At 39.5% G+C, this 17341-nt stretch overlaps 1 protein-coding gene across 1 annotated transcript in view; it reads left to right on the top strand.

Moving 5' to 3' along the window:
• plagl2 (pleiomorphic adenoma gene-like 2) overlaps nt 1-17023 on the top strand; it is a 51607-nt gene extending 34584 nt beyond the window's left edge. Inside the window, exons 2-4 of the mRNA XM_042410280.1 lie at nt 9555-9726; nt 9823-10326; nt 11385-17023. Coding sequence (XP_042266214.1) covers nt 9983-10326; nt 11385-12873 — 1833 coding nt within the window. The 5' untranslated portion in view covers nt 9555-9726; nt 9823-9982 and the 3' untranslated portion in view covers nt 12874-17023. The remainder of the gene's footprint in view (nt 1-9554; nt 9727-9822; nt 10327-11384) is intronic.
• The last annotated feature ends 318 nt before the right edge of the window (nt 17024-17341 follow it).

The following is a 17341-nucleotide window of genomic DNA, read 5'->3' as shown; positions in this document are numbered from 1 at the left end:
TGCACATATTAGTGCTCAGCAACTCGTGATAGAAATACAATTGACACATTTGTCACTCTTGAACATAACTGCTAACATAAAGCATTACATTAGGTGGGTTTCCATCCACCTATTTTATGTGCACTTTCAATTTGTGCATAAAAAAAATCTTAGCGGAGACAGTGGGAAAATTGAAAAAGATATCAAAATATTCAAATACAGTTTTCATACTTGGCTAAGGGAGAAAAGTTTGCTTATTGATAAAAGCAAAATGCAACACAGTGCAATGATAACAGACTTAAACAGACGTATGTCCAAAATGTGTTTTTCACAGTTTAAGATATGACTGGCGCTCTTTATTTGTCACCTTGTCATTCTTCTGCAATGGTTTATTGACCCCCAACTGGAGAGTTAGAGCAACCATCTGTTTATCTTGATGAACCAATAGCTAATATTTGCATAACAGTAGTTGATAAAAACACACATTCATTCTCATTTTCTTTATTGAATTTATGTAAATTCAGTTAAAATTTGCACTACATTTGAATGGAAACCTGGCTATAGCAAAAAAGAACTTTGTTCTCTGTCCCAAACTCTCTGCCAGTTTTTATAATATTCCAACCAGAAGAACTCTTACTAAATGAAGGACATCTCACTAAAAGATGTACCCTTAAATCATCATATAATTAACAACAAAACATGGAATGGACTTCAATCTCACCTAAATTACATAACAACATAACAGCTAACCTTCTCTCTTCAGGAAGACCATTAACCCTACCTGCTTCTGTAGCTACCGGTAGTGTACCTGAACGTAACCTTTGGTTCGGTTCTGTTTCACACAAAATGTCCCAGTAAAAGATCTCTCGTGAGCCGCTGTTAAGACATATTCACAAGTCTGTTCCAAAGTCAAATCATTTCATATTTATGTCTGACGTTCACACAACCTCAAATATGAGAGACATAAACTTGTTTTATTTATGTATTCCAAACAAACTGTTGTTGCTGCATCTTGAAATGTCACACATGCATCACTACTTGTGCAGTAGGTGTTTAGGTTGTAGGTTAAATCACTATTGTGTTTCATCAGCAGAAAAATGATTGTCAGTACAAAACAATGTCAGTTAAAGGAGGCTGAGGTCTTTTTCACTGGTTCATAACAGTGGGCTGAAGTCAGGAGAAGGAGGCATTGCAGTAGTGAAGGTGTTCCTTGCTGACAGTTAGATGAGCCCTGCCTTCTTCCCCCCAGTTAGACCACAGCCTGGGCTATCTTTAGCCAGGACACCAGGGCAACGGTGCTGGCTTTATGGCCACATCCCAGCCCAATGTGGCCGGGACTAACTGCCGGGATGGGTGAGGGTTTGGCATGGCAGGGCTGAGCTCTGGCGGGGGAGGACTTTACCCTGGGTCAGAAAACACAAGCAGGAGAGGAACTGAAACCTGGGCGAGGAGGGGGGAGGAAGGATGGAGTGAGAGGGAGAGAGAGAGAGGGGGAACACTGTTGAAATAGATGTGGGGTTTGAGCTGTGTTTTTACTGCAGGTTAGTGTACAGACCTCTCACTCTGCACCAGGTATAATGCTGTCTTTCCAGGTTTAACAATAATTCTCTTTCAAATCATTTAATAATTAAGATAAACCATGAAATTGCATTATCTTGACAGAGCCTTCACTCATTCACTCTATCATATCTGTTAACATTTGTTACAACAATCTACAGCTGCACAGTTGTGGAAACAGTGATATTTATTTTGTTCAATGTTAAGATTGTGATTTTCACCGATCTTTGGGAACAAACGAGTTTTATTAGACTTGAACATTTTTATTTCAAAATTGTATTCAGCTAATAAATTAATAATAATAAATAAATAACAAGTGCTTCAAAATTGTACTTCAGGACAGTACTTGAGTAAATGTACTTAGTTACTTTCCACCACTGCGGTCTGGTTTATCTACTCATTGTTTCAGCCTTGCTGTAAACGCTTTGCTCTCCAAAAAATGGTGCTCACAATTAATATACAGTTTTTTGCGCAGGTTATTTTCTCTCTCTCTCTCTCTCTCTCTCTCTCTCTCTCTCTCTCTATATATATATATATATACACACACACACACGCACACACACACACACACACACACACACACACACATATATATATATATATATATATACATAGAGTATATACAGTATATATATATCATTAATTGTTAATATACTGTATTTTTGTACTTAAATCTGAAGTTGTTTTAATATATGTCTTTGCTCTCCTATTAGTATTCCTGATGATGTGAACACAGTTAAAAAACAATGCAATGTGTAGTTGTTATCCTCATCCATGTCTACTCTCTGTGTCCATAATGACCCCACATTCCCACAGAGGTTTGTAAAAAAATTTACTGGAAATGTTTTCTGACTTGTTGCATAGAAGTGAGCCGAAGGCGGCCATGCTGCCTTCATCCTCCTGGTCAATGTGGTTAGTAAAGCATGACCTGCCAGCCACCCCTCCACCCCCTGCCCTCCTCTCTCTGGAGTCACTTGACTGGTGCAAAGACCCCTGACTCCACCACTGCAAATGACTCCCATTTTCCCTCCCTTTTTCATCATCCTTTTATCCTTCATTCCTCTCTGGTTTACCTCGTTTCTGCTCCACACTAAACCCCCACCCCCCCTTCACTCTCCGTTCTGTGGTTCCCTATCTTTGACTTGCTGGTTTACTGAAGCTTTCTCCCACACTCTCATTCCTTATCTAGCTGCTTCTATCTATCCATTTGAAAAGTCCCTGATTTGGTACACTCCCTCTCCAGGTCCATCTTAAATTTGCACATATTTATGTTGACATGCTAGTAATGAGTTCTTTGTTATATTGTTTTAAGTAATGTTAAAATTTGAAATAATGCTGTTGCTTTATTTTGCTTTCATGTTGTGCTCTAAATATACTGTATATGTATTTTTTTTTACCTTTTTGAGAAAATCCTGTCAGGTTTCTTGCTGACTATTTATTTTATTATTTTTTTCTGTTAAATTGATTAACTAAATAGATTAATTAAATAGAAGCCTCATCGAGATTAAAAATCCGATTTTCAAGAAAGTCCTAGCTAAGATAGACATTAATAACAAGGATTTACAGACAGATGTCACGAAACGCACCACAAAATCAGAATTAAACGAAAATGTGACTATAAAGTAATGAATAAAATTTCTTATACAATCATGTAAAACATTTGATGCCAAAAACAACCTAAATGGCACCTTACATAAGAACTAAGAAAAAATCACCACACTTGGCAGTAAAGCTGGTTTCATTTCAAACATATTTGTCTATTAGAGAGAAGGCAACATGTATTCTGATATGTAACCTTTACGGTTTTCATACATGACACTGAATGTCTCTTGTGCCATCAATAGTAATTTTCTATGTTTTAGCTCATATGTTTGTGCAACATGTTCATCTCCTCAGATCACTTCACAACCCCCACCACTCCCCCTGCCCCCTCCCCATGAGTGCGGCTGTTGTCACTTAAGCTCTGGACAGTGAACTCACTTTCTATATTTAGGGTGTTCGTATAGTTTAGTCAAGCAGCTTCTGTTGCCGCAGGGTCCTGCTACACCAACGGTTCTGCAGCTGATGCCATTTAACTCGCTCTGGTTGGGCCTGGTTTGGGCCTGTGCACTGCCATCAGCACCACAAAGCATCTGACAAGCATTTTACCTTGAAACCCCTCTCACATGTTACTCTGTGTGGCTGCAGCAGGCAATGAAGGGGTTAATACCAGTCACTCAGCATGCGGGAGCCGTAGCAGGCGGGCAGGCAGTGCAGAGGCTGACCTCTGACCCCACAGGAAAGGAATGTGGAAACTCTTTCATCCAGGACAGAAACCAAAGACACCCAGGCGGTTGGAAAGTGGCGGTTCAATTCTGCTTTCACCGTTTTTGATTAGGGGAAGTAAGCAGAGGTTCCATGTGAATGTGCTGTGGAGTATTTGTTGTAGAGGCGTCTGCCATTTTGGAATGAAGTGCAGTTGCATCTTTGTTACTTTGTGATCACTACAGTGAGGGTGAAGTGTGATTAGCGGTTGGAAATGGCTGCAGTTGTGCTGTTTGTGCTGGTGGAAAACCCTGGTTATAGGGCACTATGTGCTGTGATCTGTAATCTACTACTACCTATGTACTGTGTGTCTAATTAGGTGGTCGATGATCAACACCAGTACTTACATAAAGATTCCATCTATGTTTAATTCTTTTGTTTTCAATTGATCTTTTAACCCACTATAGACCTTTCAAATTAGAGAACATAAAGTACCATTAATTGTACAATTACTTTTTTAAAATATTAAATCTGAATCTAACTCCATGTTATAGTTCATTTCTGTTTTTTATGTAATTTAGAAATGAAGCAGGGTCAGTGTTGGTGTTGTTCATTGTCTGTGGATGACCAGTAAACAAGCAGGCCTGTAATCTAATAGGATATGCTACAACTTTGATGATGTTTTTGAAGCAACAGTAGATAGTCAAAGGGCTTCCATGCAAAGAGTAAAATTCACAGAAATAAGAATTCTGTCCTATTCTGTCATCTCAAGTTTACCATGAGTGGAAAACATGGGAATCTGATCAACACCTTCAGATGATAGTTTGTCTGCTAGAAGCTGAGCAAAACATCACTGAAACTAACAGCAAGCATTTGTTGTCCCATATCACCTGATTTAGACAGAAATTCCAAGCATGTGTAGCCAGCATCCAATTTCTCTTCTTCCTCTCTTCAAAGCAGTGAGGAGAAGAATGTGGCAACTTTTACTTGTTATGCAGACCACTGGGAATGACTTGACAGAGAAAGAGAGCCCACTTTTACTTAACAAGTGCTCAAACATGAGTACTAATGGCAAATTGAAGATTTTCAAGGTTAGGTGGAATTAAAAGCTGATTTAATAGAAACATAACAACTACATTTGGCCTTTGTAACAGAAGGAAATTTTAATGACTGACTACCAATTGTTTAAGTGTAGCATAAACACGTTTTGAATATTGTGCCTTTAACCCTGTTGTTAAGATTTATTAGCAATACATAGGGGGCTTTCATCACAATATGTGACTGTATATCTGTATTTATGACACTTAGGTCCTATATGACTTTTTACACTTTGGAGGAATGTCAGGTTCCTTATGTTGACTGCAAGGAAAATATGAAAAATTGAATAGATAATTACAATAGTATGATATGTCAATTACATATTAAAGATGTGCCCTGTTTACCATGTGCACACATAAGTGATGGGTATTCTTTCTGTGAGACCAGTGTTTGAACATCTGGAGCTTGTACTGTATATCACAGTTGATCTAAGCTGCAGACTGATGGTGATGGATTTACTATACAAACAACAGAGAGGGTTGACAGTGAGTGAGTGAGTGAGTGAGTGAGTGAGTGAGTGAGTGAGGGAGTGAACGAACCATGTGGAGTAGGAGCATGTGAGAGAAAGCTCAGCCAGATTGGTTGATTGATACATAATGTGGAACATGCAGAAGTGTATGAAGTGTTTCTTCAAGTAGAGAGGCACATGAGAAAGGCCCTAATGCACAGGTTGGTCAATCCTTTGACATAATGAGCTTGTTGAGTTGTGGAAACATGAGAGAGGGTGTCAATTTATTGGCTGATAGAAAATCAATAACCACAGGGGTTGGCTGAGAAAATATACTTGGTGATATATAGGAGTCAGGGAAGTGTAGACTTCAAATGACAGTTCAGTCTACATATCTCCATTGTAAAAGTACTAACTTACTAACAGTGGTGGAAGAAGTATTAAGATCCTTTACTTCAGTAAAAGTACCAATACAGCAATGTAAAAATATTGTATTGGGAGCAAAATGTACTGAAAGTATAAAAGTAGTAGTGGTTGTGGTCGTGGTTTGGTCCCTCTGATTGATGTATTAAAATACATGACATCATTAGATTATTGATACTGAAGCATCAGTGTCTAAGCAGCATGCTACTGTTGTAGCTCCTGGAGGTGGAGCTAGTTTGAACTACTGTATTTACAGTTAGCTAGTTTAGTTCAGTGGTTCCCAACCTAGCGGTCGGATAGGACTTGTCTCTAATCTTTGATTTTTGGTGAAATACTGAAATGTGACCCTGACTACACACTGCTTTTTGTAGGACATCAAAAGCCAAAAAGATTGGAAACCATTGGTTTCATCTTTAACAATGTGTGGTATTTTGAAAGCTTGTTATATTATCCATTGTGTCAAATCTTCATCTGAAAAGTAACTAAAGCTGTCAAATAAATGTGTTGTAGAAAGTACAATATTTCTCTCTGAGATGCAGTGGAAGTATAAAATCTCATAAAATGGAAATGCTCAAGTAAAGTACAAATACTTGAAAATTGGAGCAACTTAAGTACAGTACTTGAGTAAATGTACCAAGTTACTTTCCTACTATCTAATCATACTAAGGCAAAAAGTAGTAACTACAGAAATGGTGAAGTTAAGAGATATGTAACAAACAGAAAGGTTATAATGCCATTATTTGACCTTTTGAGGCAGATAATTTTACCCCAAAAATCACTGGCATAGATTTAACATGATATTTAAAAGAAATGTAGATACTGCACTCTGGATCCTCTTGCCTGAAAATGCAGGACCTACAAACAAAGGGTGTTCTTCCATCTTTCTTGGCTGTTCCATCTTATCGATTCTAACTAGTTTGTTCAACTTACTTAATGTACATTACAAGAAGAGGGAGATATTGGAAATGTTGGATTTAAATGTTGATTTTGCTTTAAGCTATCATTTTATCATTATGGGTAGAAAATTGTCATCTGTTAGATCACAAAAGTACCTTTGTTGATACAACACACTGCCAAATAACAGGTCAAAATCTAGTTTTGACTTTTGGAATTTGGAAAAAGGGAATACTATCTGACTTAATAATGTACAGAATGCTGAGATCACAAATGGGGCTAACTTTTAGTAGGACTATTTAAGCTGTTTTTTCTTTTCTTCACCATAATTGGATTTAACTACTGCCTCATTTAGTTATGCTGGAAATCAACTTAAGATGTTGGTTAATTAAAAAATTATGAACCAACAGAGAAAGTTAGGGAGAAAATACTTTCACTTGATCAACTCAATTTGGACCAAATACCTAGTTAACTTACTGCTTTTTGGCTTTGTTGATTTTTGTTTGGTGGATTGGTTGTCATGTCTAATTATATTTTATTATTACTGCTATATTTCATTTCAGCATTGATAAAAGCAAGATTTTGGAGAGGAAAAACTGCTCTTAGCAGGTACTGGTGACTTATAAGAAATGTATAAGAAACATTTCAATTGTAGTGATCAGAAAAATGTATGTATATGTATGTTATATATATGTGTGTGTGTATATATATATATATATATATATATATATATATATATATATATATATATATATATATATATATATATATATATATATATATATATATATATACACACACACACACACACACACACACATATATATATATATACACACACACATATATATATATATATACATACTATACTTTTTTATGACATTTTGACATGACGCTGAAAAGCACAGGTGTAAATAATGAAAATAATGAAATCAATTATGACTGAATTCCATTTAGTTGCTTCAGTTTCCGGGTTCACTGTCACACTTTCGTGACTTACTGTGACACTGGAGAACAGACAACTCAAAATGAACACCACTCTCAAACATACAACATGAGACATAAAAACATATTTAAAAGTTATTAGCATTAAAAAATGCATATCAAGCACAGCAACATTGCTGGGCCAAAGTTGGTATTTGTTGTTAAATCAAATTAGATTTAATATGTATTTTGGAAATTAAAATTTGTACTGTGTTAAATCTAAATAAAGAGGAATTTAGGAGTGTCGTGTGACGGTCAGAGATGGAAGGTAACTAAAACATTTTAATTGAAAAGAAAGAGTTCATAAGGGTATGTATACATAATGCAGGCATAAAGCTATTGCATAGGTCACTTAGGTTTGACTGTTCAGAACTTAGAGCATCCATGTGCGAACTCACTGCTCCACACGGTCTGTCATGGTGTGTCCTTTGTGTTCAAGCTCTATTTGGTTTATTTCTATAACTTGACGGTGTGGATTCTCTTCATTGTACTGTATCTGGCTGTCTGTGTGTGCGCCTTTGTGAGTGTGTTTGAGCATGCCGGGAGGGTGTGTACATGATGTTGCATTCGGCGTGACCAGAACTGTGTGTGTTGTATGTGCTGTTGTGTGCGGAGGAGAGAGGCAGGGCGACACGGCATGGTTCAGGCCAGGAATGTGCGATGTGGGTAGGCTGTACAATAGAGCCGGGCTCCCTGAGGGTGGTCAATGGGACGGGTGTCACCCTCCTGCACCCTCCCCACTGGGTGATGACCACCACACAACGCTACAGCTGTCAGGTCCTTTTAACCACCACTGTAAACACACATACATTATGAGAACAAACACACATGTATGCACATGTACACACTTACACATCAATGGGCAAGTATATCTTGTGTAGAAGAAATTACATGAACACACACACAACGCTCATATGTAGATGTTTAAGCCACACTTACCAACCAGTGGATATTTGTATGTGTACCTACAGTATATGTCTGCATGTAAACATGTAAATATAATAAGCATCTGTGTGTGTGTGCATTCTGTTACATATACCCACATGTGTTTACGGTACTTATATGCACTCTCGGTTCATGTGACTGACTCTCAGAGCCTGGCTGACATTGCCATCAGTGCTGTGTCCGTTCAACCTTGGACTTAGCTGGTATGTTAGCGATGAGGGGTCACAGAGGTCACTGAGGGTAAATAAGGGAAGACAGTGTGTCCAACACAAGTTAATATAGTTTGTGGTATATATTGATGAACAGATTTTAAAACCAGTAGGTCATTTTTCACTTACAGTTTTTTTTTTTTTGTGACAATTTTAAGCTGTTGTTGTCAGGAATTTGTTGAATTTAGGGTGACAGGTAGTTCTAGGAAGCCTGAGTTTTGGTGTAAACACTGCCCACCCCCACCCTCTCCCACCTGCCACAACCCTCCTCCCTCCACCCTGGGGGTTGTGTGTGTTTCTGTGTTTTCCTAAGGATTACAGGAGCATTATCCAGTTTCATAACAAGTACATACATGTACACATGTCCACATACACAAGGCTGGCTTTGTGCAACATGCTGTCATCTGAAGACACACATGAAAAGGGATGAGGCTGGATAATTATGCTTAGTCTTCACATATGGTTTTACAAGTAAATATACTATGCTGTGTATGTGACTGAGAATCATCATTCACAAAAATGTGTTTTTGCTAATCCTTGACCTGTCATGTCAGTCAGACTTGTCATTCAGCTCCCCCTAGTGACCTCAAAGGAAACTTGCTTTTGAAGTGGAATTTGCAAACAAAACATCATTTTTCAAGTCAAATCAGTTGAATATGGACCGAAGATGTTTCATTTTCAACTTGCTTTCACTGTGGGATTTTGTCAAAGCTTTCAAATAGAAGCACACTGGACTTACCTTCATGTTTGTTATGTTTGCTCTCTCCTTGCAGGACAGTAAAGATGCAGAGCAGTATTTCCCACTCACCGCCAACCATAGCTGTTGGGACTGGGTGAGGAGGAGGAGAAATAAAGAGAGAGAAGGAGAGGAGCAACTGAAGCAGAGAGTTATAAAAGGAAAGTGCAACATATGTGAAGAAGGACAAATAGGATTTTAAAAAACAGGTAAAAAAGTACGTTTTATGAGAAAAATGTGTTCAATGTTCAATGCCCAAAAACTTTCCAACAGTTTGAAATCATATACCTTGCATCTCACCACAGATTTGGGCTCACCTCGATGTGTCCACTAGACCACTGGCCCCTCCTGTGAGTTGTTGGTCACGTTCTTTTTTCGACGAAGCCCCCACAACTTTCCACGTTGAGCCTGCAAGGCAGGGGAGCCATAAGTGGATTTTCATGGCAGCGGCACTCTAGGGCTGCCATGGCAGCTACTGCCGCCGATGCCTCACACCGTATTACCGCACTGACGCCGGAGGAAGAGGGACGACGGACTGCCGCCAAGCTGTTTGGGAGCACCGCCCCGCTGCCACGGACAGAGAGAGAGAGAGAAAGAGAGAAGTGGAAAGAGAGAGAGAGGGAGAGGGAGGAAGAAGGAACAGAAGAGGTAGGGAGAGTGAGCGGGAACGAGTGTTTGGTGTGCGGGGCCCTGTTCGGTTCACAGGAGAAGCTCCGGCTCCACGCCTTGAGTCACACAGGAGAGAAACCCTTCCACTGCTCGCAGCCACACTGTCCCAAGGCCTTCAGCTCCAAATACAAACTCTTCAGGTACTGAGCATTAATCATGTTACTCAGTTCACATCCTTTTAAATATAACAGGCTATGTGGCTTCTTTAGCTTTCTCACAATTCTGTCTTTAAAGCATCCCTAATCAGTATTTTTATAATGGATCATATGATGACATGACATATGTGAAAGGTGTCATTTGTAGTGATGAACCCACAAAGAATATTCACCCATCTCTGCATTTCCCCTCAGCTCTGCAGAGCTTCTTTTAGCATCTTTCAGCTCATTTTTTTATTTTTATGGCAACTTTACTGTTTTGGTTCAGTTTCACCACTCTGTTATTACTGTTATTTTCAGCCACAACAGGCAGCAGTTTTCAGCCAAAAGACTCTGATAAACCCACTGTACATTACCTGCTCAGCAACAGACAGCAGTTAGTGAGTAGCTGGTGAACATAGTGGAGCATTTAGCAGCTATAAAGAGCCAGATATTTCCCCTCAGGAGTTGGTAGAGAGCAAAAACAGAACTACAAGGAGAGGGAATATTATTATTATATATTGTTATTACTATAGATTTGCTTCCATCAAGTGGCCAAAAACACAACTCCAAATGTGCTCCAAGTTTCCCTGTGTCGGCTCTATGTGTAAATAAATCTATCAGCCATATCAAATTTTTAAGTTGCACTGGCTGTAAGTGGCAAAAATGAGTGCTAATGTGTTGCTGTAAATAAGCAACTGCTTGCTAACACATTAACCAATGTTATAAAGTGATAAAATGTCAGTGTTGTTTTTGTAGCTTGTTTCTCCCAAGTGGTCAAAAAAAAAAAAGAAGTGACTCAGACTCATTAACATATGAGGATGTTTGGTGAATCACAGAAAGTGGTTCCAAACCCCAAAACCCATTTTTGGTTACTGACTGTAAACCACTCTTACTCATTTATGTATATATAGACACAAGGAGTTTGACTGCAAGGAATTCATGCCTCCCTTTATCATGCACTGTACTGACAGACAGCACAACAAACATGACAATAAGACAAGGAATGTGTCCTAAAAACCCCTACCATTCACACTCTCTTTGTTTCATATGTTCCTTTGCAGGCATATGGCCACACACTCTCCACAGAAGACCCATCAGTGCTCATTCTGTGAGAAAATGTTCCACCGCAAAGACCACCTAAAGAACCACCTGCAGACCCATGACCCCAACAAGGAGGCCTTCAAGTGTGAGGAGTGTGGGAAGCACTACAACACCAAGCTGGGATATAAGCGCCATGTGGCCATGCACTCTGCCACAGCAGGGGATCTCACCTGTAAAGTGTGCATGCAAAGTTATGAGAGCACACCTGTTCTCCTGGAGCACCTCAAGAGCCACTCAGGAAAGTCCTCTGGTGGAGCCAAGGAGAAAAAGCACCCGTGCGACCACTGCGACCGTCGTTTCTACACGCGGAAGGATGTGAGACGGCACATGGTGGTCCACACGGGCCGAAAGGACTTCCTGTGCCAGTACTGTGCCCAGCGCTTTGGCAGGAAGGACCACTTGACCCGTCATGTGAAGAAGAGCCACTCGCAGGAGCTGCTGAAGATCAAGACGGAGCCTCCTGATATGTTAGGTCTCCTGGCTTCGGCGTCACCGCCTTGCTCTGTAAAGGAGGAGCTTAGCCCCTTGATGTGCGGCATGGGTCCTAACAAAGACCCCATGATGGGCAAACCGTTCCCCAGTGGTGCCCCTTTTACGATGGGCATGTACAACCCCCACCACCTCCAGGCCATGTCTAATTCTGGGGTGGGTCATCCACACCCGTCCCTGATGCCCAGCTCCCTGTCTGCAGCTATGGGCATGGGCTGTCATATGGAATCCCCTGGACCTCTCCACCCACACTCCCATCACCACCACCATCATCACCACCATCACCACCACCACCATTCCCCTCCGCTGCCCCCGCACCACCAGCCTCCGGCTCCCCAGCAGCAGCACCAGTCCCAGCCAGCCCCCAAATACCAGCTGGGATCTACCTCATACCTGCTGGACAAGCCCTTGAAAGTGGAGATGGAGAGCTTCCTCATGGATCTGCAGAGTGGCTTGCCAGGCCCAGTTCTCTCTGTGGAGCCCCACGCTGCTGCCTCACCCCCCAAGGACGGACTGGAGCCCACCTCGGGCCTGGCAGATGAGCTTTGCGGGGATCCCCTCCTGTCCAAGAGCCCTGCGGTGATCGCTGAGTCTCTGTGTGCTGCTAACATGGACTTCTCCCACCTGCTGGGCTTCCTCCCCCTCAATCTGCCTCCCTACAGCACCCCCATGAGCACGGGAGGGCTGGTGATGGGCTACACCTCATCTGCGACCCCTTCCTCTTCTTCCTCCTCCTCGTCTTCCTCATCTCTCCACGCTGCCGAGCCCCATGCTGCAGCAGTCGCCGCGGCAGCAGCCGCCGTTGCCACGGCACCTCTTACCTCTTTGCAACCGCAACCTCAGGAGCAGCAGAGCTCCAGCGGGGGTTTAAGCCTCGGACCCCTGCACCCCCTCCCACCAGTGTTCAGCTCCAGCCTTAGTACCACCACACTGCCTCGCTTCCACCAGGCCTTCCAGTGAGAGAGCCAACCCTCAGCCCAGCCTCAGCTCAGCCTAGATGTTTCGGGCTGCGGTTCTTTACAGGGCCTGATCAAACAGTTGGAGAATTAGAATAAATAAATACACAAATGAACATGTAGAAGCCTTAAATAAAAGCCCACAAAAGCTTTTGATTGAGCCTTAAAAGGAAGTGAAACCCCTTTGAGCAAAAAGGAAAAGGTGAGAAAAGAAGTTGAAGCAGCTTTTATTTGGGCTTTTGTTCCTTATCCTATAGTTATAATGATGTATTAACCCATCTTTTTTAAAATTTCCATTTACTTCCCCCTTTATCCCCCTTCCATCCCCTATTTAGTAGTATAGAGGGCAGGATCAGTAGGCCAAAAGGCGTGGTACTGCATACTTTCTAAAGTAATAATATTAAAAAAAAAAAAATCAAAGTTAAATTTTTAGTGAAGATTATCTGTCTTGTTGTGACCCAGAAAAAATATAGTTTGAAGTGGATATTTTGTTTTACTTTATTTTTCTTTTCCAAATGTAAGAAAGTGGTAGAATGTGTCTCATCTTGAGTTTCGAACCACCCACCTCTGATAACCGAACCTGTCATGATTAGTATGGAGAAGAGAGAGACCAGTGAAGGAATGAAGAGATATTGAGTTAACTCTAAAATCCTCCATTAGGTGGCTATGCTAGAGCCACAAAAGTGACCCCTGCCTCTAAAAAAGTGCTCTTTTGCTCATATAAGAAAAGAAAAAAATGAGTTGGATGTCCCCTTTTATTTTATTTTCAACTATAACTGATGTGCTCCTAGAGACAGGTCAGTTTGAATGAAAATAAGTGATAAAATACTCTTATCAAGACTGATTAGAGTCACAAACATGGCCACGCATTTTTTTAAAAGACAGAAAAAAATAAATGTGTAAACGATGTAATATCATGCTGGCTTTTTAAACTTTTCCTCAAGAGAAGCACTTTTTGGGTTTTTTTTTTAGCAGAAGGCACTTCACCTTAAGAATCTCCTTGGGAAACCTTTTGTTTTCTTCCTTTTGACTTCGAGGTTTTCACTGATTCAGACAGAGACTTTCTCCTCACTCATAGCTCCTCCTAAGACCCAGAATCCACCTGGTTTACTTTGTGAGGACTCTCCTTCCTTCAACTGTCTTCCCTTCTAACAGTTATCCTTACAAAGTTCCCGTGAGAATTATATTTTGCAGCTGCTTCTAAGCTGCCTGACATATCTAAAATATATATTTTTGGAATGAAATACAAACACATCTTTAGGCAGTCTTTTAAAAAGATGTATCATCATGGTAATGATGAACCCTGACATATGTGAATGGCAAAAACAAAAGAATTACAGTGACAGATGAGGAAAAAATGTGTTAAAGAATGTTATTGCAGTGTACGAAATATCTCAAAATGAATATTATAATTGCTTTTATCTCAGTAAGGTGTATTTTAGGTAGACGTATTAAAACTAAGTGATGATGTTTTTTTTTTATGTCTGGCAGGTTTACATTTTTGTGTATCTTGCATTTTTGATCAAACAATGGATGAAGTATTAGCTTTTTCCCTTAAGCTTTCTCTGTCATATCCAATCTTTACCTTTACATGTACTTGAGTTAGTATAGAGGAATCAGAACTGTGGATGGGAAATATCTACAGAAGGCTGTTAGTGGCTTAATAATCAATTAGGATTTGAACTAGATAGATTGTGTCATAGGAATGCTGACATGGATGACCATTATTCAGCTAAATAACCCCTGCGCTGTGATGAAATTCCCGCCGATTTCACTCCGAGCTCAGAGGTTTTGGACGTCTTGGAGTTTAGATCCTTTCGAAACCATTCACCACCAGCCTCTAAAAAACCTGAGCCCAAAGTTAACCCTAAGCCTCAAAATGAAATAGGTGCTCTTATCTAATGTTCTGTCTGTGGCACGACCAACACAACTGGCATATCCATGACTTTATACAGGGCTGAGCTCCTGCAACATCTGTCATAATTCATTTTGTGTGTAAGTGTTGTTCTGGTCATTAGAGCTCACTTTAGCCGAGCGAGCCCCCAGCCATGTTGATTAAAAATGAACAAAAAAGAAAAAACATAGCACATAAAAATGAAAAATAAAATACATGCTGCTTTTAGCTACGGTTGCGGATGGATGACAACTGTAGACCACTAGAAGATTTCGATTTTTAAATTTTTTTTTTTTTTGGCAAGATGGACAGTGAGCTGAAAACATGCATAACCGAACCGACAAAGTGCTGCAGCTCCGGCCCCCAGCCCCCTCTGTCCTCCTCCTCCTCCTCCGCCTCTCTCAGCTGCTTCGTAGTCAAAGGAAAAGGGTCTGAAAATACAGCGATATCCAGAAGAACGCAGTCACTGAATTTCCCAGGCTTTGACATTCAAAGCATGAGGGACACATGACTGATTGCATGACTTGGGGTGTTGCTTTTAGTCATATATTTGTTTTGTTTGTTGTCATATGATATATTATTTTCTGTTTGTATAAAACAGGACCTCGAAAAACAACACAACACATCACCTCATTTTTATTTTTTTATTTTTCTTACCAAAACCTGGGGAGAAGAAACTACATTTTTGCACAATTGCTTGTTACAAAATGCTACAAGTGCCATATGCTTTTTGATACTGTAGGATATGAACCCCCCCCCCCAATGACGAGCAGCTGTTGGTGCCTGCGTATTCAACAGGGGAATATTCCCCCTGGCAGGTAGGAGCAGCTGAAAATTCAGCATCAGTAAGCAATGATGTAGAAAAAGCTTCCCTACAGTCTGACTGTATAATCACAACGTCATTGCTAAAATCTTAGATTTTATAATCCAAGTTCTAAAATAATTTGAAACTTATTTTACTCCTATTAGTCTTTCCCTCTGGGGAGTCATTATTTTGATGATGACTCTTACAAAGTGATTTATATGATCAACCTTTTTATTGATCCTAAATGAATTAGCTGTCAGCACCTTTTTGAGTATTTACATGATATATTAAAAAAAAAAGCAAGATTCAAATTTGATCTTTATTATGAGCTTAAAAAAGGTAGTTTTTAAGAAAAACCCTTTTGGCTTAAGCCAAATTTGTAGCAATCAAATTGAGCTTATATTTTTGGAACAAATATTCATTTAGTCCTTTAAAAAAAGTTAAGGAAAAGCTTTTGGCATATATTCAGTTTGTCCTCCCTGGGTTTCTGTGAGCTAATCTGAATTCTAGCACTTTCAACCTTTAAAAAAAAAGAGTATTTTTTTCTTTTAAAATTTCAGCTTATATGTTCATATGTTTTTAATTTTGTACTGATCCTGTATATGTATGTGCCATTAGTTTGATGTGTAGACTTTATCAACCTTTGTGTATTTCTCTTCTCCAAAAGAATAACAGTATTTTGATAGACTTTTCACTAATATCCTTCGACATAAGAGCCCCCTGCCCCTTCTCCTTCATAAATTTAACTAATCAAACTCTATAGCCGAGTGCTTGAAGAGAACAGCAACAGCATATCTGTTATTGTGAGGCGGTGAGAAACGAGACGTTTGTCAGTAGTGTCAAAGCCACAACCTGCCATTGAAATGCTGTTGCAACAGGGATCCATCTGCAGGCCATTGTAATATGGCCATGTAACTAAACAAAAATGAAGTCAGGAGTGACCCCAAAATATAGCACTTAAAGCTCATTGAACTTGTCCCCGCCAAAAGGAATAACTTTATGCTGATATGAGTCAAACGTGTGAATAGTGCCATTGTGTTGCAAGAATGACAGTTTCTGTTTTCCATTGCTACTTGTTTAATTGACTATCAAATGTGGCTTTAAATTTATGTAACTAAACAGAAATCTGAAGTGAAAAAGTCTCAGTTGAACATGGAAGTGTGGTCAGGTGGTACTTGTGGCCGTCAAACACTGACAACAACAGATCTCATGCCAGTTGTACCAAAATAAAAATCTCATGGTTAGTCAAAATGTTGACTTACTAACATCAAAATTATAAGATAGTAAGTCAGAATTATGACTCAATTTGTCAAAAAATTTTGAGATAGTAAGTAGAAATGATGGTTTACTAAGTTAGAATTATGATGCAATAATTCAAAATTATGAGATACTAAGTTGAAATGTTGAATTACTGTTTCTTAATTCTTACTTTATAAGTCATAACTTGACTATCTAATATTTACTCAGTATTTCATAATTTTGACTTACTAAGTGAAAATGTTTACTATCATAATTTTGTCAGTATTTCATAATTTAGATTTAGTAAGTGAAAATTTTAACCCGCTCATTATTCTGATTTACGTTAAGTCTACATTTTGACTTAAGATTGTGACTTCTTATCCCATACTTTTTATTTAATACAGTATCTCAAAATCTAAATTTATTTTACTGTTAGTATTTTTATTTTTTATCATGCATTATTTTTCATCTATTTTTTTCTTTTCCTGGCATAAATGAGCTTCCGTAGTCCTGAGATGATACAAACTGCTGATA

The sequence above is a fragment of the Thunnus maccoyii genome, chromosome 4 (assembly GCF_910596095.1).
Source record: "Thunnus maccoyii chromosome 4, fThuMac1.1, whole genome shotgun sequence".
In the NCBI taxonomy this organism is placed as follows: Eukaryota; Metazoa; Chordata; class Actinopteri; order Scombriformes; family Scombridae; genus Thunnus; species Thunnus maccoyii.
The sequence above is the reverse complement of the archived record's forward strand: the minus strand, read 5'-3'. Positions and strand labels throughout refer to the sequence as shown.